The 22,064-nt window shown below is 44.7% G+C and overlaps 1 protein-coding gene across 2 annotated transcripts in view; it reads left to right on the top strand.

Moving 5' to 3' along the window:
* Positions 1 to 22,064, top strand: part of LOC147025455 (interferon-induced protein 44-like) — a 132,224-nt gene that overhangs the window by 18,801 nt on the left and 91,359 nt on the right. The window contains exons 5-7 of one of the 2 annotated variants that reach the window (XM_085886448.1): positions 920 to 938; positions 4,280 to 4,311; positions 12,884 to 12,926. In XM_085886448.1, coding sequence (XP_085742574.1) covers positions 920 to 938; positions 4,280 to 4,311; positions 12,884 to 12,926 — 94 coding nt within the window. The remainder of the gene's footprint in view (positions 1 to 919; positions 939 to 4,279; positions 4,312 to 12,883; positions 12,927 to 22,064) is intronic. The other variant, XM_085886450.1, reaches the window with a different exon arrangement.

The following is a 22,064-nucleotide window of genomic DNA, read 5'->3' as shown; positions in this document are numbered from 1 at the left end:
ACAATTCTGGACGGGTCGCTTCTCCGACGTAGGATACTCAAATGGCTCAATCATCCCAGCAAGCTGGTTTCATCATCATCCCATTTCATTTCATCATCCCAGCAATTTCAATTTATTGTTATATTTTGAAGACTGTAAAATATGAATTGAAACATTAATCTAAACATAAACCTGCAGTTTTCTGTTTAGCAGTACTTTCGCTTTGAATTAGCAAATTGTACGGAATATCTTCCCGATCGTGTGTGCATCGAGATCAGTGAGGGAATATTCTTTTAGCCTGTCTGCTTGTTTGGCAGTCAAACAAAATTGAAAATCATTTCAAATAGGAAACTTACTGTTTTTTGGGATGTCATAAAATACACACAGGCATGAAGAACACATGAAACTTGGTAAATAAGGTCGTGTAAAAGACGCTGCATCAATAGTGGTAAACTTCCAAAAAAGTTTTTTTTTTTTACATCCTAAAAAATCTTTATTTTATTTTAATGTAATTATGTACTTGAACTGGAGAACACAAGTCACATTCTTGGCATTTTCGAAAACCTTCCTTTTAGCAGTACTTGGACAAAATATTCCGGAATTTTACATCATATTGACCAATCACATTTGCCACTTGCTCTCTCAGACAAAATGGCACCTCATAAGAAATATCTATCGTGCTCGGAAATGCAATAAACAAGAGTTTAAAAGACCTTTAAAAAGTATAAAAATTAGTTCAAAAGACCTCACATCCTTTTTCTCAAGACTGAGTGATCTTGAGAAGTCTCAATTTGTTGCCTGCTCATGTAATCTTATGCTCCATTGACTTTACAAGATCGATGTGTTTAATTCACTTTTCACTCTATTATACCATTGCTGTGTTTGTAAACATGTTTCTTTATAATGCATTGAGATTTCTGCTTTCATTCTTCTTTTTCAGAATCATCACAACCACAAAGGTTGGTGGCAATTTAAAACAATATCCCCCCTTCCAACACGCGGTGGGGGATAAAAATACAAAATCCATAATGTGCAGGTAATGTGAGAGGAATTAGATGTTTTTGTCTCATTACCCTCGCCAAAGGAGAGGTCTGTTTGGGTCTGTTTGTTACTTGGCAAAAAAAAATTGACAAGTATGTTGATCACCTGCGTTTGTTTGTTTGTGTGTTTGGGTGTTTGTCTGTCCACTCACGTCCAGCCCAAACCGCTCAACCGACCATTCTGAAATTTTCAGAGATTAATGTCACCAACCCTGTGACGGTACCACGTTGAAGTTTTTTTTATGACGCCACAAGTGCCTTCGTTTTGACGTCACAATTGCAGATGTAGAACTCCACATCTGATCAGCATGAAAAATTTTGAGGTTTATCTGGGGATAAAATTGTCCACAGAAAAAAAATTGATGATGTCATTGGTCACATGATTCGGCAGCCATATTGTTTTTTTTTGTTTTTTTAACCTTCAAAAACCTTCTCTGAAGTGGATGAACAGATCGAGACGAAACTTTACACACATGACTGTCTGTCCATGAGGAACAAAAGGTTCACACATATGATGTCATCGGTCACATGGTTTGGCAGCCATATTGGATTTACCCTAAAAACCAATGAAAATGCACCACTCAAAAGAAATCCGAGTGAGGGTCTGAATCTCTGATTGCTCTTTTTCTTGTTGTTTATGTGATGTTCAGACAAGTTTGTGTTCTTCCAAGCTGTAAAATCCACGTGCAGAGAAGTCCCTTTGAAACTGGCAGCATACCACACCCAATGTGTACCATGTGCCATGTGAACTACAGAAGAAGAGAGTCCAGGATGGGCACAAATCAACCAGTGGGTTATTAACAGGAGTTGTACCGAACTGCCATCCAATGTACATCATTATCCCAGAAACGATAAACTATGGATACTGGCCACTGCAGAACACACTCCAAGTGAGAGCTAAGGATCAGTAATATCTCGGTGGCAAAAGCCAATCATGGTGAATTCAACTTCTGTCACCACAACCAGCAAGAGTTCCACACACAAGCTATATATTCACTCAGACATCTCTTCCCAAACTGTGCCTTTAGCTGCTTTCAGATAATTTTCCAGCATCTACACGTGCTTCCTCTTCACCACTCGGATTCATACTCTGGCTTATTGGTGGTGGACCATATAGTTTGAGGACCACCCCTCTTTCACATCTTAGGCCATGCAAACATGCCTCAAACTGTCCTTGGTAGATTTGTTTGGTCTCTTTCACCGGCCATGCGCAAGCATCTGAAAGTCTGGATATCAACAAATGTTTATCAGTAATATGCAGAAGTCCTCAGAAATTATCTCCACTTTGTCCAACCTTAATGGCACAATTCTCCTCACCATGTGCTACAGCCCCTACCATGCACGCCACAACCAACAGTGTGTATTCAGCTGTGCCCCACCTGCTGTCTTTGTCAAGAACACCATTTTCACCTTCATTGTCCAGCGATCCCATCTGATCCCTCTGGAACACCACGGGCTACAGAAGATTCTCAGTAACCATTTTAGCTTTATACATGTGGGATAGCATTACCCCATAGATAATGAGACAATACGTGCAGTTCCTCTATTTTGTCGAACATGTGTAATTTGTAACATTGTAACCAAGTCACCAAATCAGCTGCTTGTGTAGCAGCTCTGCAATAACTAGCCATATTGTTGCAGCTTCGGTCTTTAAGGAAATGCAATGAACACAAGGAACTTTAACGTAGGATGTAGCTATTTCGCCCATTCGGTCTACCAACACCAACACCACAGTGATCCGATACCAACACCAACACCACATTGATCCAGTGTATCAGTTTATCGACTCAATTTCTCTGGAGCTGGTTGGAGAGGGGTGAGGGCAGGGGTGTGGGTTGAGGAAGCATACATTGGGGTAAGCACAGGAGAGCCTTGCAAGGCTCATAAGAGTAAGAACACTCACATCCTTGTCACTATAGAAACCCCATCTTTTTGTGAAGTTCCTAAAAATGCTTTGCAGATAGATACAATGCTCAATGTCAGTCCAGTCACTGTGGTGTAATTGAAATGGCATTGAAAATTATGGTTTTCTTTTGTATCATGTAACACCCAGTCGAGTTGTGATGTCACCGAGCAAATGGTATGTGAATAAAGAGAACGCAGGCTCAGTTTGCACCCATTCCATGGCCCAAGCTGATTATTGTGGCTCTTAAAAATTCTCAATGTGTACACAACAAATTTGGTGACTCGGATGGGAAGGTCTTGCTGTCATTAAACTATCAGAACTCTGCTGAACCAGCCTGATAGGTTTTGACACATTGGACAGTTTGCTGAGGAAATAATGTGATATGAGGCTCTCGAAAACAAGCGATTGCCATTTGTAATGGTCACCAAGAAACTGACAAATGGTGGTTCATGTTGGCAGGATGGAACTGTTTGCAGGTTTGGATGGCTGTCAAGCATATTAAGAGGGACTGTAGCAGTAGTTTGTCATGTATGGCATTGATGATGGACAAGCAGGTACCAGTATTACATTTTGGGTCTTAGGCAGTGAATAATTTGGCTTCTTTAGATTCTTACTGCACCAGATAAACCATCCACTAAAATGAAGATTTGGTGAAAATTCCTCCATTATCATTTTGCCCAAAGGCCAGAATAATTCTGCAGACATTTTTAGGCGATTTGTTAAAATGAGTTGTGGGAGAGACCAAGGATTACCTTTTTCATTATGCTCCAATGTTCTGTTTGCAGGTGATACCTTTTTGGTCAATCTCAAAAAATTATGCAATTTATTTGCATTAGATCAATGTCAAAAACATTGTCAGCACAACAGAAAAAAAATAGAAAAACCTAAATGGTGGTTTAGTACTCCTCAAGGTGTTCGACCTTGACCTTTAGCTCAGAAGGGGGTGATGTAAATCAAGCATAAATGCGCCATACACTAGGCTATTTAGGGAGGGCAATTTCATTCTGATTGGCAAATCTTAGTCGGGTTACGGTGAGAAATGTTAAAATGTCTATAATTAGGACATAACCTTCGAGTGATTTCGATGTCGCCGTTTGTTCATTTTTCAAACAACAACTATATTTCACCCCCCCCCCCACACACCCCAGACTGAAAAATATATTTTAAAACACTTTTAGCAAATGTGTATTTGACCAGATGTTGTTTTCTGGCTTCCTGGGAGTGTGGACACACATTTGTTTCCAACTCATGACATGATCATTTCAATGTTGTAAAGTAATCATTTTAAATATCACAATGGGATGATGAAATGGATGAACATGTAATAATTTCGTTCTCCCATTCCCTTCCCCAGGACTCGTCCCACTCTCCTCCCCAAGCCATCACGTAAGTTACTGCATGTAAATTATTATGGACACTAACAAGTCGACACCAATAATAAAATCGTTAATGCAGAAAGTATTCATTCTTGTGAGAGTTGCTTTGCTGAATTTAAAGTGCGAGAAACACCCACTCCCTGTGGGGTGGACGGGTGGGGAGGATCACATGTATGTGCACATCTACTTAGTTGAGTTACATTTGTATTCAAAGTACATTTTCACACTCGCTTAGCCAATTATTCTTTAGACTCAGCCTTGTTATTATCCTGATGATTATTATTATTATTACTATTATCATTGTTAATACCATTATTCTTAATGTCATTATTTTGCAATAATGTAAATATTATTATTATTATGCCATTGTCATTTTGCCATTTTTCCCATCACCAGTAAAGCCAGAGGAGAGCACATTGCATTTGGGTCCATTTGTTTGTTTGTTTCTCCGCACAGAACTTTAGTATTTTTTGTCCACAATCGCTTGTCAGATTGACACAAAATTTTCACCGAAAAGCGACGACTCATCGAGAATATTCTATTGATAATTATGACGTTATAGGTCACATGATGTGGCAGCCATGTTCCATCCATTTGGACCATAATCTGTTCAGAGCTTTGATGTTGTTGAAGCAGTCTCCTGGGCTATTGGGCACAATTCTGGACGGGTCGCTTCTCCGACGTAGGATACTCAAATGGCTCAATCATCCCAGCAAGCTGGTACTCATTTTGCCAACCTCAGATATATGACAGGCTGAGTCAACCCCACCTGGTATTAATTCAATGGCTGAGCGGGATTTGAATTCAGGACCCTCGGATCCCAAACCCGCAACCCCAAGCATTAAGCTAACATCAGGCATAGCCCTGTTGGGAAAAACCGAAAAAAATTGGACCTCTGTATCTCAAACCCGCTCCAAGGAAAAAAATGAAACTTTGTACAAGGCAAATACTCATGGGGAATATGGGTGATTTTTTTTTTGTGACATCATAGGTACCTTCGTTGTATCATAATTGCAAATGGAGAATGCTACTTCTGATCAGTATGAAATTTTTGAGGGTAATCTCGGGATCAAATGGTCCACAGAAAAATATTTGATGATATCATCAATCACACGATTTGGCAGCCATGTTGTTTCTTTTTGAAAACCTTCAAAAATCTTCTTTGAAATGGCTCAACAGATCGAGGCGAAACTTTACAGGTATGACCACCTATCGATGAGGAGCAAAAGGTTCACATATGTGATGTCATAGGTCACAAAGTTTGGCAGCCATATTCGACTGACCCAAAAACCTTAAAAAATCTTCTCCGGAACAACTGTACAGATTGAGGGGAAACTTCACACAAATGTTCCCCAAACCTTGGGGATACCATGGTATTCACAAATAATTGATGTCACATGGACTGGCAGCCATATTGGATTGAGTGAAAATATTTTTAAAATTCTTTCTCTTGAAGCACGTAATCAATTAATATTAAATTCACAATTATGATCGAGTCATGATGGGGAGTACACGTTTTAAATTTCAACCTGATTGGATGTATGGTGTGGCATCCAGAATTATTTGATTTTTTTGAATCTAGGTTCTCTTCGATGATTTTTGTTTTTTTAAGGCTTGCTTGGCTGTGCCTGAATGGGTTTGAGGGTAGAGGAGTGCCAGCTGATTTGTGTATCATATCTTGGTTCCTCCTGATGACTCGATTTGTGTTTTTGCTTGTTTGGGTTCCTTCTGGTTACTCCAAAGCACGAGTGTACTGATTTGGTCTTCCATTTGATTTGAATTGAATTGATTTTAATCCCTTTCTCAATTCAATTTTATAATAATAAATGTCATGCGTTGGTTGAGGGTCAGGTGTCGGATCACAGCAGGGTTGCATCAAAGTGGGATGTTTTGGTACCCAGTCATCACAGCCAGCATTTAAAAGTGGCAGTTCTTGTAATGTCTCGTATTAATTTCAGAACAAACCAGTACACAAATGCCACACAAAATACACCGCACAAAACCACACAAAACAAATCCCACCGAGAGTCTGCAATCTATGATAGCTCTTTTTCTCATTTTATGTGTATCAATGACAGTGATGGGTAGATAATGAAAGGAGATTGCACAAAAAGGTTGAACAAAGCGATGACGTCTCAAAATAAAATGCACATTTTCAATGGAAGAAGCACCACAGGGCCCACCATTTTCAACGGGAGAGGCACCACATCATCCAAGGCACCGCAGGGCCCAACACAGGCGGGTGGGGCCTGAAACATAGTGCAATTGATGTGTTGAGATTGACAGCATGGGTACTTTTGCCATGTATCGCCATGGTTTTGAAACAAACATCTAAACAGTTGTAGAGCGCTCTCCAAGTGGATTAAGCACTCAAGCAAGCACTCCAATGAAACTGTTAATAAGGAATGGCAGGTTTGGCAAGTGATTAATGATTGCCGATCAGTCCTTTAAACACCATGCACCTGGAGATGCCGAGAGTGTCAAACAATGCCAAAATTCGACAAATGAACACATTTGTTGCAGTTGGAACTGCTGCTGAGGTCAAGTAAGAAGTAAAATTTTGAAATTCGACTCAAAGTTATTGCATGTACACAAATGAAATAAAGCCTTGAACACTGGCATCTCTAGGTGTTTATAAGCATTGTGATGGATCCAGCAACTCACAGGCATGAAGATGAGGCATTTGATGATATGAGTGAGAAAGATAGGAGTTCACACCACCATATCTTTTCTTCCCCATTTTCCATGTACAAAGCTCTCATCCACTGCCTGATGGAGTACTGCTTTCCCCTCTGGGCTGGTGCTGCTGCCTCTCACCTTTCTCGACTTTATGTTGTGGAAACCAAGGTATTTAGGACAATTGGTATCTCCCACAATGAGGCTGTCTTTGGGTTCTCACTTTCTCACCACAGGCATGTCGGTGGTCTTTCTGTCTTTTACCATCTCCTCTCCAGCCTCACCCCCCCCCCCCTATTGGGACGATACTCTGTACAGAGCGTCAGTGCTGCCAAAGCGGTCTCTGGCCTTTTGGGCAAATTCCTGGATGGGTCGCCACTCCAACGCAGCGAACTCGAATGGCTCAATCATCTCGGCAAGCTGTGACTCATTTTGCCAACCTCGGAAGGATGACAGGCTGAGTCAACTCCATCTGGTATTAATTCAATGGCTGAGCAGGATTTGAATTCAGGCCACATACAGTATTCAGGCCACATACAGGCCACAAAAAAGTGTGTCAGGTCAGGTTAGATCTGTGACCTGCTTCAGGTACCATGTAAACCTGTACTAACCTGTTCCATGGTCGGGTTGTCGGCGACTAAACCGTCTCCCCCACCAGGTTTTCTGGTGAGGAGGGTGTTTGGATATGGACACCCAGCAAGTTTACAAACAAAACCTGTCAAAGGGTGGAGGAGCTCCTTGTGAGCCAACGGCCATCCATATCTCATGCCCAACTGTGTCTGCGGACGTCCTCCTGCAGTTGGGTTACTTTTTTATGAGGAGGTTGGTGACAGGAGTTGCATTCTGGCCAGCGTAAAACCCTTCATTCTGCAAAACACAAAAACGCAAAAAAATCTGAAAACCCACTCCGTGGGAGTACCTCCTGTGCAGCTTCCCTTCGCAGGGCAGCTCACCGGATGACGGGATTGGGGCAAAGCCTTCGGGACCCCCAATCTTTGATGATAGGAGGGAAACCACGGGGTAACATCCCTGGGTCAGATTGCGGGAGAGTGTGTCGGAGTGCTGCTGCGGTGTCGTCCACCAGATGGCGGTCTCCTTGGGTTAACCTGAGGCGGTCGCTTCGGGTGGGTGCCTGGAATGTCCTACCCCTAAAAGAGGATGATCACCTGTCTATGTTGTCATCTGAGCTCAAGCGTTTGGACATCGGGATTGCAGCTTTCTCTGAGGTTCGGAGACCGGATTGGGCGAGATAATGGTGGGTAGTTACACCTACTATTGGTCTGGTCACTCTGATGGTTGCCATACCCAAGTAGTTGCTGTGGCTGTGTCCAATAAGCTGACCCCAATGATAATTGAGGTAACACCGGTCAACGAGCGTATTATGAGATTAAGGATTCGTCACTCCTTTGGTGTCATTTCCCTGGTCTCTGTATATGCTCCGACTGAGGCGAGTGATCTCACCGTGAAGGATGCATTCTACGCCATGCTCGAGTCTGTGGTTGATCAGTGCCCCAGACAAGATACACTTCTAGTCTTGGGGGATTTCAATGCATCGACTGGAACTGATAGGGATGGTTATGAGGTGTGTGTTGGTCCCCATGGGCCAGGAACTATGAACCAGAATAGCACGAAGTTCCTTGACTTTGCAAGAATTCATGGACTTAGGGTGGCTGGTTCATGGTTTCAGCGCCCAGAAGCTCATCGCTGGACTTGGTATTCCAACGCTGGCGGTGCGGCAAAGGAGATTGACCATGTCCTCATAGACGGTCACTGGAGGATGATCCAGAACTGCAGGGTCAACCGGAGTGCTCAGTTCCTCAACACTGACCACAGGCTTGTTGTAGCAACTCTAAAGCTGCACCTTAAATCCTGGAGAATGGTACCATCCCAGCCTCGGCTGGATATTGGCAAGCTCAGGGATGAGAGAGTCGCTGAGGAGTTTGCGAACAGGCTGTGTGGACACTTGGGGGGTCTGGATGCTTTGGAGGGTCCTGAAGAGTTGTGGAGTGCCTTCAAGACCACCATCCTTGATGTTGCCGGTGGATGTCTTGGAACTCACCGCAGGGCAAAGAAGAATTTTGTCTCTCAAGGGACACTGGATACCATTGACCAGAGTCGCAGGGCCAGGGTGAATGGCAGAGCTGAGCTGTTCAGGGAGCTGAGGCATAAAACTGTACATGCACTGAGGGTGGACAAGGAGGCCTTTTTGCGAGGAATCTGTGAGGGGGTAGAGCATCACCTGTGGACAGGTGGTTCTCGTCCCGCATCCAGGGGAATTCGCGCATTGCGTTCATCCAATCCCATCCCTCGGAGCACTGCAGTTCGAGCAGAGAGTGGTAGGCTCTTGACAGCGGAGTCTGAAGTGAAGGCCCGCTGGGCCGGTTACGTTGAGCGGTTGTACCAGGCTGATCCACCAGCTGTCGAGTTGGACGACAAGGGTGTTAGAATCCCTGTTGCTGACCCTTAAATCAACTGTGGTCCACCTTCGCTTGTGGAAACGCGGTCTGCGGTGAACCGGTTGAAACAGGGCAAAGCTCCAGGTATCTGTGGCATCCATGCTGAACTTCTCAAGGCTGGTGGAAATGCTGCACTCGTGTCGTTGCATGCAGTTTTGTGCTCTGCCTGGAACACAGGTATCATCCCAACTGATTGCAAGAGGGGCCTTGTTGTTCTTCTCTGGAAAGGGAAGGGTGATCGCCAAGACTGCAACAACTACCGAGAGGTGATGCTGCTCTCAGTGCCGGGCAAGGTCTTTGCTCGGATAATTCTCGATAGGGTTCGCCACCATCTGCTTGAGCACCAGCGTCCAGAGCAGTCAGGCTTTACACCAAAGAGGTCAACGATTGACCGTATCCTTGCTCTTCATTTCATCACCGAACGCAGATGAGAGTTTCGGCAGGGGCTGCTTGCAGCCTATGCTGATCTCTGTAAAGCGTTCGATTCAGTGAATCGGGATGTCCTCTGGAGGATTGTTAGTCTTCGTGGGGTGCCACCAAAACTGATCGATCTGATTCTGAACTCTACTCTGGTACTGAGAGTGCTGTGAAGTGTGGTGGTACCATCTCTGACTTATTTCCAGTTGTTACTGGAGTTCGTCAGGGGTGTGTACTGGCCCCCACACTTTTCAGCACTTGTATGGACTGGATTTTAGGGAGGATGTCAGAGAGATCAAGCTGCGGTGCATCGTTTAGGGAATGTCAAGATCTCGGACCTTGATTTTGCAGATGATGCAGTCATTTTTGCGGAGACTAGATATCCTTTTGGGGGCCCTCGAGGTGCTGAATGAGGAGTCGTAGCCGCTGGGATTACGTGTTTCTTGGGTCAAAACTAAGATCCAGGCATTCGGTGACATCTTGGATGCTGCTGTCCTGTCTGTGTCTATTTGTGGTGAGGATGTTGAGGTCGTTGAGAGATTCACTTACCTTGGCAGTGATGTTCATGTCTCTACTGGCTGTGAGTCAGAGGTCAATAGACGTCTGGGTCGGGCCTGCGGAGTCATGGATTCACTGGATCATGGGGTGTGGCGCTGCCGGTACCTGTCCGGGAGGACGAAAGTCCGAGTCTTCAGGTCCTTGGTACTTCCAGTGTTGCTCTATGCATGCGAGACTTGGACTCTGACCAAGGATCTGAGACGGAGACTTAATTCCTTTGGTGCCAGGTCTCTTCGGAGAATCCTTGGCTATCGCTGGTCGGATTTTGTGTCCAACGAGCGGTTGCTGAGAGAGACTCGGATGAGATTTGTTTCCTGCATGGTCCGTGAGCGTCAGTTGCGGCTGTATGGACATGTGGCTCGTTTTCCTGACGCTGATCCTGCTCACCAGATTCTCTCAGCGGGGGAGTCTCGTGAGTGGAACAGGCCAGTGGGCCGACCACGTGCCTCGTGGTTGCAGCAGGTTGACCATCATCTCAAGGAGATGGGGATGGGCCTGGCATCTGCCTGGGGGATGGCCAGATGGAGGCCCCTGGAGTACCGGCAGAAAGTGGACGCAGCGACGAGCTGTTCTGACACATGCTCCCATACCTGACCTGACACATACAGTAGGATCCCAAGCCCACCAACCTAACCATTAAGCCAACATGAGGCATATTTGATGATATGAGTGAGGAAAGTGAAAAAAAGAAAAGATGTATCATTAAGAAACCATTGCGGGCTGTGTCAAATCAAGGCATTGTTGAGCAGGCCAAAAAAAGTAAGGCGAATTGAGACTGCAGTGAGGGCCAATGAGGTGACCAAGGATGAGCCATGAGAAAGGATCATTAAATCCTGCCGTCAATTATCTTCAACAGGGGTGTTTACATTAACCCAAACACCCAATTTTCCTTCATGCACTCCCTTGGAATTCCCTGAGTATGCATGCAAAGTTTGGGGCTGATAGATTCCATCGTTTTGGAGTTATGGAGGTGACGGTCTGATGGGCAGACTGACTGACGGACATGCACAATCATTTATTTTGGACTACCGGACACACACTGACATTTATTAGTACTAGTACGTGCCCGTGCATGCACGTACATGCGTGGCCGTACGTGCAAAAAAAAATAGAATAAAAAACTTTCAAACCGCGAGCCAGAAACAACAATGACACAGGCCATTCCTTCGCTCTCATGTGCCCGTACATGCGTGGCCATACGTGCAAACCAAAAAAAATAAAAAACTTTCAAACTGCGAGCCAGAAACAACCACACAGGCCATTCCTTCGCTCTCGCATGCCCGTACATGCGTGCCCTCTGCAGTGTGACGCTATTTTTGGGGGGAAAAAAGTACCAAAGCACCAACAAAAAACATCGAAAGGTACCAAAAGAAAACCCGTTGTTTAAATTTTGTCTCCGACTTGCTTATTTTCGATCGTAAGTTATCGCGTGTTTTAAATTTACTTCCTGGTTCGGAGCATTCCAGCTCACTCTGATGTTACCGAAATTTATGCACCATCTAATATGAAAACGATTATAACTTGGGGCATTGTGTTTATAAATGCGCATCAGAAATCGAGAAATTATTAGAATACACGAAGTCATCACTATCCGGAAGTCTGTACGTTTTAACCCGTAATGGGGAACGCGGCTGAGTTTCTCTTCCCCATCGGCCACGCCTACGCAGCAACGTGTCCTGCCATTGGTTGGTAAATAAATGGCCATAACTTGGGAACCACTTGTCTGATTAATATGAAACCTTGAAAAAGGCGCATACTCAGGTCCTCAGCAATATATCTGGCAAGTTTCAAGGTACTAACAGGTACTAACAGCCGTTCCTTCGCTCTCACGTGCCTGTCCGTGCGTGCCCGTACGTGCAAAAAAAAGAACAAAAAAAAGAGGAAGAATTGTGTTAGAATAATTACTCAGCAGAGTAGACAGTGGTAGGAATAGGGACCATAGCCTGAGAGTAAAGAAGAGGAGAGTTAATACAATAGTAAGGCAGGGTCCTTCAGTCAGAGAGTCGTTATGAATGCATGGAGTGGTCTCTCTGAAAAGGTTGTGGCAGCAGAAACAGTAGATAACTCCAAAATGGAATTAGATAGGTATCTGGAAGTATTGGAGATGGAGGGGTATTGGGATGTTGACAGGATTTTTGGAAGCTTAACCGTTAATGGGTGATTGCGTGCATTTGTGTGGAATGTTGTTTGTGGGGGTCTCATCAAGGGGTGTTGTGTGTTAGGTGAAGACTGTCCTGGGTAAAACAAAACACACACATCAATGTCCTGTCACCTGGAAAGAAAGAAAATCTACAAAAAAAAAACCTTAAAGAAAACTCAAGAAAGAAACTTCAGGAAAAAAATATACACAAAAAAAAGATCTTCAGAAAAAAAACAAAAAACATTTCTTCATATTTTTTTTCTCATACATGAAGTGAACAAGTCTGTTGAATTTCTTGTGGGTGATCGTGCAATACTTTGTTGTTTTGCTTTCAGCACTACTTGACGAGCCGACAAGGAAAATCGTTTGGAGTGCAGAGTAAGTAAACTTTTTTCTGTTGACCAATCTGATATATTTCCCGAGATGAACCTCACAATATTCCATGAAGATTGAATGCAGCGTTCTCCGTGTCGAATTTTGACCGGAATACCACTTCACCAATTACCTCGTCGTCAAATCACACTAATTCCCCATGCAGAGTAGTTGCCAAGTGCCAAGTACGTATGGATGGATGGATGGATGGATGGACAACCCAAAAATATAATGCCACCGGTGACTTCCTCACCGGAGGCATAAAAAAAAGGCATCAACAGCATGATAAAGCATTAGTTTATTACCATAACTTTTCTACAAACAAAACTCTTGCCATCAGGAACTCTGATTACAGATCCATATTAATTGGTGGTTAAATGAAAGATCATGACAAACAGGTTTAACTTCCCAATTAGCATTTGGATGCTGAATGAATGAAGCTCAAACCAATGAACAACTGAACAATACAGTCTTCAGAAACATTCAAAGCACACGTTTAATATCATTTTTAAGAGGGCCACAGTATTCTGAATGTTGAATGCTTCAGGAAGGATGGTGGGTTCGAGATTCAGAATATTTAAGTATTTGGAAACATCAACTTTGTAACATCTTAACATTCTTTTAAAAATAACAACTTTAAATCATGAAGCTTTTCAAACCAAGGCAAACATCCAATTGAAATATATCGATCCAGTGAAGATCTTCAGCCTTATCTTGTCATTCTACAAATCATATTGTTCACTGTGAAGTTGTAATTTTGTGTCATGTAATCTTAAAAAGAAAATGCTTTATAAATACAATGCTTCATTCTACATGTAACCAGGGCCAGATTGAGGGAAGGGAAGGACCAACGGGACATTTGTCCAGGGCCCAAACAACAGGGGGCCCACAAATACGATACATTTATTTACTTATAAATCTTGTATTATTTATTCCCTTGTTGACTCAAAGGTTGCAGAGCCAGGGAAGTGGTATATGGGGTCACACCTGTTATGTAAGGCTGCCAATTCGACTTTCCCCATCCAGTTTTTGATAAATTTGTGTTAAAGCTCCGTCAAAATCACTTTATCAATTCGATCTCACTCTATTAAGCTCTAACTGATAATTAGCTCAACCAAAAGCCTGGTGTTGGCTCAGTGGTTAGGGTGGTGGCTTGGGATCCTAGGGTTCTGAGTTCAAGCCCCGTTGGCCGCTGAATTAATACACCAGGGGGTTGACTCAGCCTGTCATCCTTCTGAGGTCGGCGAAATGAGTACCAGTTCCAGTGTGTGTACTGGTAGAGGGGCACTGCATCAGCGACACAGTCGCGCTTCAAGAAATGATAGCTCCCCCGGCAGCTAAGCTGCCATACGACCACCACCACCAACACCCACTGACGATGGACGGAGGTTAAATTTTCACCACTGACTGTTTGTTTGTGAACAAAATATCTCAAAAAGTGTTATGGATGGATTAGGACGAAATTTGGTGGAGAGCTTGAGCACAAGACAAGGACGAGATGATTAGATTTTGGTGAAGATCCAAATCTGGATCCAATACCGAGAATTTTTAAAGTGATTTTTCACCTTTGAGTGATTGGACTAAAAACGATATATTGTACGAAGTCTCAAAAAGTTGTTGATGGATGAAACTTAGTGAATGGGTTGGTCAGGTTACAAGAACAAGCCGATTCAATATTGGTTCAGGTCTGAATCCAGATCTGGCCCATCAGTGGGATACAAAATATAAACTAATCAGCTTGGTGGACGTACGCGCTCCATCGAGTGCCCTTCCAGTTTAAAATATTTCAAATTTATCTTCAGTTTAAAAAAACAAAAGTGTTGCAGTGAAACGTTTATAGATTTATAAACAGAAATGCTCTTTCTTCATTTTTCTCTTCGCACTACATTTCAAGGTTGGTGGTTGGGGGGAGGGGGGGTAATTCTTCGACTCGAATGTCCCGTTGGCTGTGAAACTTAAATCCGGCTCTGTCAGTAACTGTTCTGTGCAGTGTTAGTGCTGCCGAAGCAGTCTCTTTGGCTATTGGACACAATCCTGGACGGGTCGCCACTCCGACACAGTATACCAGCACGCTGGCACTCATTTTGCCGACCTCGGAAGGATGACATGCAGAGACAACCCCACCTGGTATTAATTCAACAGCCGAGTGGAATTTGAACTCAGGATCCTCGGATCCCAAGCCCACCACCCTAACCATGAAGCCAACACCAGGCATAGTTGACTTGATACAGCCTTAATGTACGAGTGATGGGGAAAAAAATGAGGTTTGGGTTGTGGTAATTGTAGTTTCCACGTCATTATTGCATAATTATGGTATTTGGAAATGCTCAAGGTGAACGCAGCAAAAATTGTAACAAGGATAGCATGGACTTGCTGCGGTAAAAAGATCAAAACTCCTCTGTACCAACATGACACGTACAGACCCATGGCACAGTGCTGAGGTAAACAATGGTGGTTGATTACCTTTTTAAGATTTCCTCAAGAACATGCTTGTTAGAGATGATTACCTAAACTGAGTTTAAAATCCATTTGTTAAATTTGGCACCAAAAGTCACAAGACATGACAATTTGAACATTCTTTCAACTGAGTGTGGTCCTCTGGACCCAATGTAACATTGTGAAATCAACACATATGGACCTTTGCTTTAATGACATAATTATAATCAAACTATTTTTGAAAATGCCTTTCATTTTTGAAAGTTTGTTGTTTTAAAAAAAATAAATTCCTGATTTGAGTGCAAAAGCTAAACAAGTACTTTTTTTGAATACGTAGTCCAGGTTCATCGAAGAGTTAGAACACTGAATACAGAAGGATGCAACAGGACAAAAGGAGCAGTAGAGGGAGGGGTGGACACCAACGAAGGACAAAATAGAGGGAGACTTGGACAAACAATCGGTGTTGGGAGTAATGGTGTGCGAGAAAGGACACATGAGGAAGACAAGATGGATGAAGATGGAAACTCAGGAAAGAAAAACTGGAAAGTTGGAAGGATGAGGACTTGGGTGTGGCTGGGGAGAGGAGGGGTGGAGAGTGGGGACGGCAAGGGGGCTACGAGTGCAGAAAAGATCATGGTTTTGGATTGGGGATGATCTGATTTGTCAAGTCAGGTCAGGCCAGATCAGATCTGTGACTTGTTGCAGGTATCATGTAAACCGGTACTAACCTGTTTCATGGTCGGTTTGTCGGCGACTAAACCGTCTCCCCCACCAGGTTTTCTGGTGAGGAGGGGCTATGATATGGACACCCAGCAGGATTAAAAAACAAAACCTGTCAAAGGGCAGAGGAGCTCCTTGTGAGCCAACAGCCATCCATTTCTCGTGCCCAACTGTGTCTGCAGATTTCCTCCTGCAGTTGGGCTGCTTTTTTTGGGGAGGAAGGTTTGTGGCAGGATTTGCACTCCGACCCCAATAAAACCATTTATGCTGCAAAACACATGAAAAAGGCAAAAAACATTCCAAACCCACTCCATGGGAGTACCTCCTGTGCAACTGACCTCCACAGGGCAGCGCACAGGATGATGGGATTGAGGCCAAGCCTTCAGGGCCCCCACTCTTTGGTGATAGGAAGAAAACCATGGGGTAACCATCCCAGGGTAGACTGTGGGAGTGTGTGTCGGAGAGGTGCTGAGGTGTCGTCCGCCAGACAGTGGTCTCCTTGGGTTAACCTGAGGCAGTCCCTTCAATTGAGTGCTTGGAATGTCCTAATATAAGAAGTTGATCGAAGAGAGAGTTGATCTTCTGTATCTGTTATCATCTGAGCTCAAGCATTTGAATATCGTTATTGCAGCACTCTCTGAGGTTCGGACACCGGATAGTGGCAAGATCATGGCAGGTGGCTGCACCTACTTTTGTTCTGGTCGCTCTGAGGGTTACCATTCCCAAGAAGATGTTCAAGCTGTGTCCAAAAAGCTGACTCCAATGATAATTGAGGTAACACCAGACAATAGGCGCATTACGAGACAAAGGATTCGTCACTCCTTGGGTGTCATTTCCCTGGTCTCTGGATATGCTCCAACTGAGGTGAGTGATCTCACCATGAAGGACAAATTCGATGCCATGCTCGAGTCTATAGTTGATTAGTGCCCCAGGCGAGATACTCCTCCAGTCTTGGTGGATTTCAATTCATCGACTGAACTGATAGGGATGGTTAAAAGACATGTGTTGGTCCCCATGGGTCTGGAACTGTGAACCAGAATAGCACTAAGTTACTTGATTTTGTCAGTAGTCATGGACTTGGGGTGGCTAGTTCATGGTTTCAGTGCCCACAGGCTCATCGCTGGACTTGTTATGCTCATGCTGGTGGTGTGGCAAAGGAGATTGACAATGTGCTCATTGATGGTTGCTGCAGAATGATCCAGAACTGCAGGGTATACAGGAGTGCTTATTTCTTCAATACCGACCACAGGCTTTTGGGAGCAAGTCTGAAGTTGCAGCTTAAATCTGGGAGAATGGTACCATCCCAGCCGAGGCTGGATCTTGGCAAGCTCAAGTATTAGAGCTGAGGAGTTTGCGAACAGGCTGAGTGGGGATTTGGGGGGTCGTGATTCTTTTGGGAATCCTGAAGAGTTGTGAAGTGCCTTCAAGACCACCATCCTTGATGTTGCCGGTAGATGTCATGGAACTCACGGAAGGGTGAGGAAGAATTTTTTCTCTCAAGGGACACAGGATACCATTGACCATAGTCGCAGGGCCAGGCTGAATGGTCGAATCTGGCATCCTATTGCATGCTTTTGACATGGTCTGGCACCCTGGCCTGCTCACCACCCTCTCTTCCTATGGTATCCTAGGCCATCTCCACTCATAGCTCACAGACTTCCTCTCCTGTTGCAGCCAACGTATGGCCTTAAATGGAGTTCTCTCATCACCTCTTCATGTCGAGGCTGGAGTTCCTCAAGGCAGTGTTCTGGGCCTTGGTCTTTTTCTGGTTTTCATTAATGATCTCTCTGACTCTCTGGAAAATCCTCTTTATCTCTTTGACTCCATCCGATCTGTACCATCTGTCATCCCTAAGTCTGGCAAGTCGCAGTTTCTTCGCTCTCTGCATATCTGGATAAAATCACAAACTGGTCCAACACATGGAACATGTCTTTCAATCCTGACAAATCTCACACGCTCACTATGTCTCTCCGAAAGGACAGTTTGGAAAAAACCCCCAATCTACTTTCTCAACAATACTCTGGAAGAAGTCCTTTCATTCAAGCTTCAAAGTCTCACTATCTGCCATGATCTTTCTTCTGAAAGACACATTTCTAACCTGGCCCCCAAAGCCAGGCAACGATTGGGAATCCTCCATCGTGCAAAGTTTCTTCCTCGGCAGACCTGAATTCGTGATCACGTACATATCTTTCGACCGCAGCCTGACAGAGTACTGTTCTTCCCTCTGGGCTGGTGCTCCTGCCTCTCACCTTTCTTGGCTTCACGCTGTGGAAACCAAGACATTTAGGATCATTGGAATCTCCCACTGTAATGCTGAGTCTTGGGGCCTCTCACTTTCTCACCGCAGGCAGGTCGGTGGTCTTTCTGTCTTCTACCATCTCCTCTCTGGTCTCACCCCCCCCTGCTCTCTCCATGTGACATTCCCCCCCCAAAAAAAATTCAGGGTGCTGAAGGTCCCCCACCATCCCCCTTCTGGTAAAACTACCAAAATCATGAATCACTGCTCACCTTCACTCTTTCATTCCTCTTTTTCCCCACCTTTGGAATAAACTCCCACACTCTCTTCAATCCCATTCTTCCCTCCAGGCCTTCAAACCAGCTGTTCACCACCACCATTTATCTTCCCCCATCGAAAACCACGATCTTTTCTACCCCCATTAATCCATCCCAACTCAACCTCCTTCAAATTCCCTGCTTTCATTCCTGAAAGTCCCTGTTGTGTCCATCTTGTATACTCCATGCTCCCTGCCCCATCCCTCCCCCTTCCACAGATCTCTTAAAGTCTCTGTTCCCCACTGTTTTGTCCTTCCCTCACCTGCCCCTCTTGTCTTGTGCCCCCATTGTTATGCTTTCTGTGTTAGCTTTCATACGAGCCTCGACAATGTATTAAAAAAAAAACATAAAAGGAAGGGATCGGCACACGCCTGCATAAAATGTCTCCTAACGCCTGCTGACAACCTTCCATGTGCAAAAGAACAATAGGGGGTGAATTCCCTCTTTCGTGGAATTCATGGCCACATCAGTGTTTGCTCTCTCGGTTTGGCATCCTGTGTCTTTCATCTCAGTGTGGACTCCCACTGCACTGATTTGGTGAGGACGTTTACCGGGCACTCAGTTTTGGACGTGCTGTCAACCGCTTTTACTGGAGTCGTAGTTTTCCCAATTTTGGGGACCTTCCGTGCAGCCTCAGTGTACGACAGTTTCTCCTGCGTCTTCACCTGTTGGATCTGGGCAGCTCTCCGGAATTCAGGACATCCTCTGAAGGCTGCACTGTGGTCACCAACACAATTGGCACAAAACATTTCTTCACGAGTACAGCTTCCGTATTCGTGCTCTCCATTACATCTGCACAGCGTTGTTTGTTTCTCCAGGCTGGAGCAGTATGACCGAACGTTTGGCATTTGTAGCATCTTAAGGGGGCTGGAATGTATTCCCATACAGTGAAGGCTTGATAGCCCAAGAAAACTTTTGGGGGAAGGACTGGGGTGTCAAATGACAAAACCACCAAGGTGGTATTGACTTTTACCCCGTCCCTGACCGTGGTGAGACGGCAGGCATCAACAACTCCTGCCTCCGCTAAATGACTCGTGATATCAATTTCAATGGAAGGATAAACCCCGTAAATGGCTCGTCAACTCTCCCTCAGATACCTAGGAATATGACACAAAACACGGACCCCGCCAAAATACTGAGCTTTCATAACCTTCTCCCATTGGTTGACTGATTCACACTTAATGAAGAGGTCTCCAGATCTGAGCTTTTTGGCATGATACACATCCCCAAATTCTTTGTTCATCAATTTTACCCTTCTTATTGGGTTGTCACAGCTTTGGGGTGTCACGCCGTCAAAAACCGAAACTATGACCAGAAGTTTGTGATTGTACTCTTCAGGGGTAGAGGGGCTCTGAACCACTTTGGGGGGTGTTCCAACCCCTTGGAACTCTCCCGCTGTGGTCTGCCCCTCTTCCTAGTTTGATTAACCCTCCATGAGGAACCCTTGTCATCATCACGAGAAATGTTGATCATCCTTGATCACCTCCTCCCGGAACCCCGGAAGATTAAGATGGCCAATTGAGTTTCGACTCGATCGTAATGTCGGCTTAATATGATATAGAATATCAGAAGAAAAAAAAAAGAAAAAAAAATAAAAAAAAGAAGAAAAAAGCCAATGAAAACTCCAAAACTCCAAAACCGTCCTATCAAAGCATCCGACCAAACCGCTCACCAATGATGACTGCATTCGTCATTTATACATCAGACGCACCTCCTGACTTCTGGTGAGCATTGCCGCGAGTTCTGTCTCACATGGTAAAAATGCATATTCTGCAGAGAACAACAATGGGAATTGACGGAGTCGTCGTCACACTCTACAACTTTTGATTTTCCCACCGATCACATCACGTCCCTTCTAGTTATCCAATGGGGATCAGCGGAGTGCTCATCACACTCCACATGTTTCGATTTTCCTGCTGATCACATCACGTGCCTTCTGGTTGAATGGTTCGCATGAGCAAGAACAATCGTTTGGGTGGCAGATGGATGGTTGTTCTCTGCAGATTATGCAGTTTTACCATGTGAGACATCATCTGTGGCGATGCTCACCATAACAGTCAGGTGTGTCTGATGTATAAATGACGAATGTGGTCATCATTGATTAGGGTAAGCTGGACTCTGGAAGAGGGGCGTGGTCTGGGGGAGGGGGGGAGTTCGGTGGGACGCCATTGCAGGACGGGTATCAGTTTCAAGGGTGCATCGGTTTTTCTAATATTCTGTGTCCTATTTAGCTAACATTACGATCGAGTCTTTACTCAATTGGCCATCTTAATCTTCCGGGGTGCCGGGAGGAGGTGATCAAGGATGATCAACATTTCTAGTGATGACGACGAGGGTTCATCTTGGAGGGTTAATCGAACTAGGAAGAGGGGCAGACCATGGCGGGAGAGTTCCGAGGGGTCGTAACCCCCCAAAGTGGTTCAGGGCCCCTCTACCCCTGAACAGCACGATCACAACCTTATGGGTATAGTTTCGGTTTTTGACGGCGTTGCACCCCTTAGCCCTGACAACCCAATAAGAATGGCAACATTGATTAACAAAGAATTCGGAGATGTGTCTGGTGCCAAAAAGCTCAGATCTGGAGACCTCTTGATTAAGTGTAAATCAGTCGACCAATGGAAGAAGATTATGAAAGCTCAGTATTTTGGCGGGGTCCGTATTTTGGTTTTGTGTCATATTCCTTGGAGTCTGAGAGGGAGTTTGAGGAGTCATTTACGGGATTGATCCCTCCATTGAAATTGATATCACGGGTCATTTAGTGTAAGCAGGAGTTGTTGACGGACGCTGTCTCACCATGGTCAGGGATTGGGTCAAAATCAATTCCACCTCGGTGGTTTTTTCATTCGACACCCCAATCCTTCCCCGAAAGGTTTATTGGGCTATTAAGCCTTCACTGTACGGGAATACATTCCAGCCCCGTTAAGATGCGACAAATGCCAAAAGTTCGGTCATAATGCCCCAGCCTGTGGAGGCAAACAACGCTGCAGCAAATGTGATGGAGAGCACGACAACGGAAGCTGCACTTGTGAAGAAATGTTTGGTGCTAATTGTGGAGTTGACCACAGTGCAGCCTTCAGATGTCCTGAATTCCAGAGAGCTGCCCTGATTCAACAGGTGAAGACATAGGAGAAACTGTCATATGCTGAGGCTGTCCAGATGGTCCCTAAAAGGGGGAAAACTATGACTCCAGTAAAAGCGGTCGAGAGCACATCCAAAATCGAGTGGCTGGTAAACGTCCTCACCAAATCAGTGGGAGTCCAAGCTGGGAATAAAGATGCAGAATGTCAAACCGAGAGAGCAACCACCGACATGGCCATGATTTTCACTTGAGGGAATCATTGGCTTCATCATTGAAGTCGTAAATTGTACAGCTCAAGCAGGGAGCAGATCCGAAAAAATCCATATCATTTCCTCTGCAGCCTTCAAACATCTGGG

The sequence above is a fragment of the Eptatretus burgeri genome, chromosome 6, assembly GCF_056783735.1.
Source record: "Eptatretus burgeri isolate ZD-2024b chromosome 6, Ebu_testis_v1, whole genome shotgun sequence".
In the NCBI taxonomy this organism is placed as follows: domain Eukaryota; kingdom Metazoa; phylum Chordata; class Myxini; order Myxiniformes; family Myxinidae; genus Eptatretus; species Eptatretus burgeri.
Note: the sequence above shows the minus strand (reverse complement) of the source record. Positions and strands in the feature narration are given on the sequence as shown.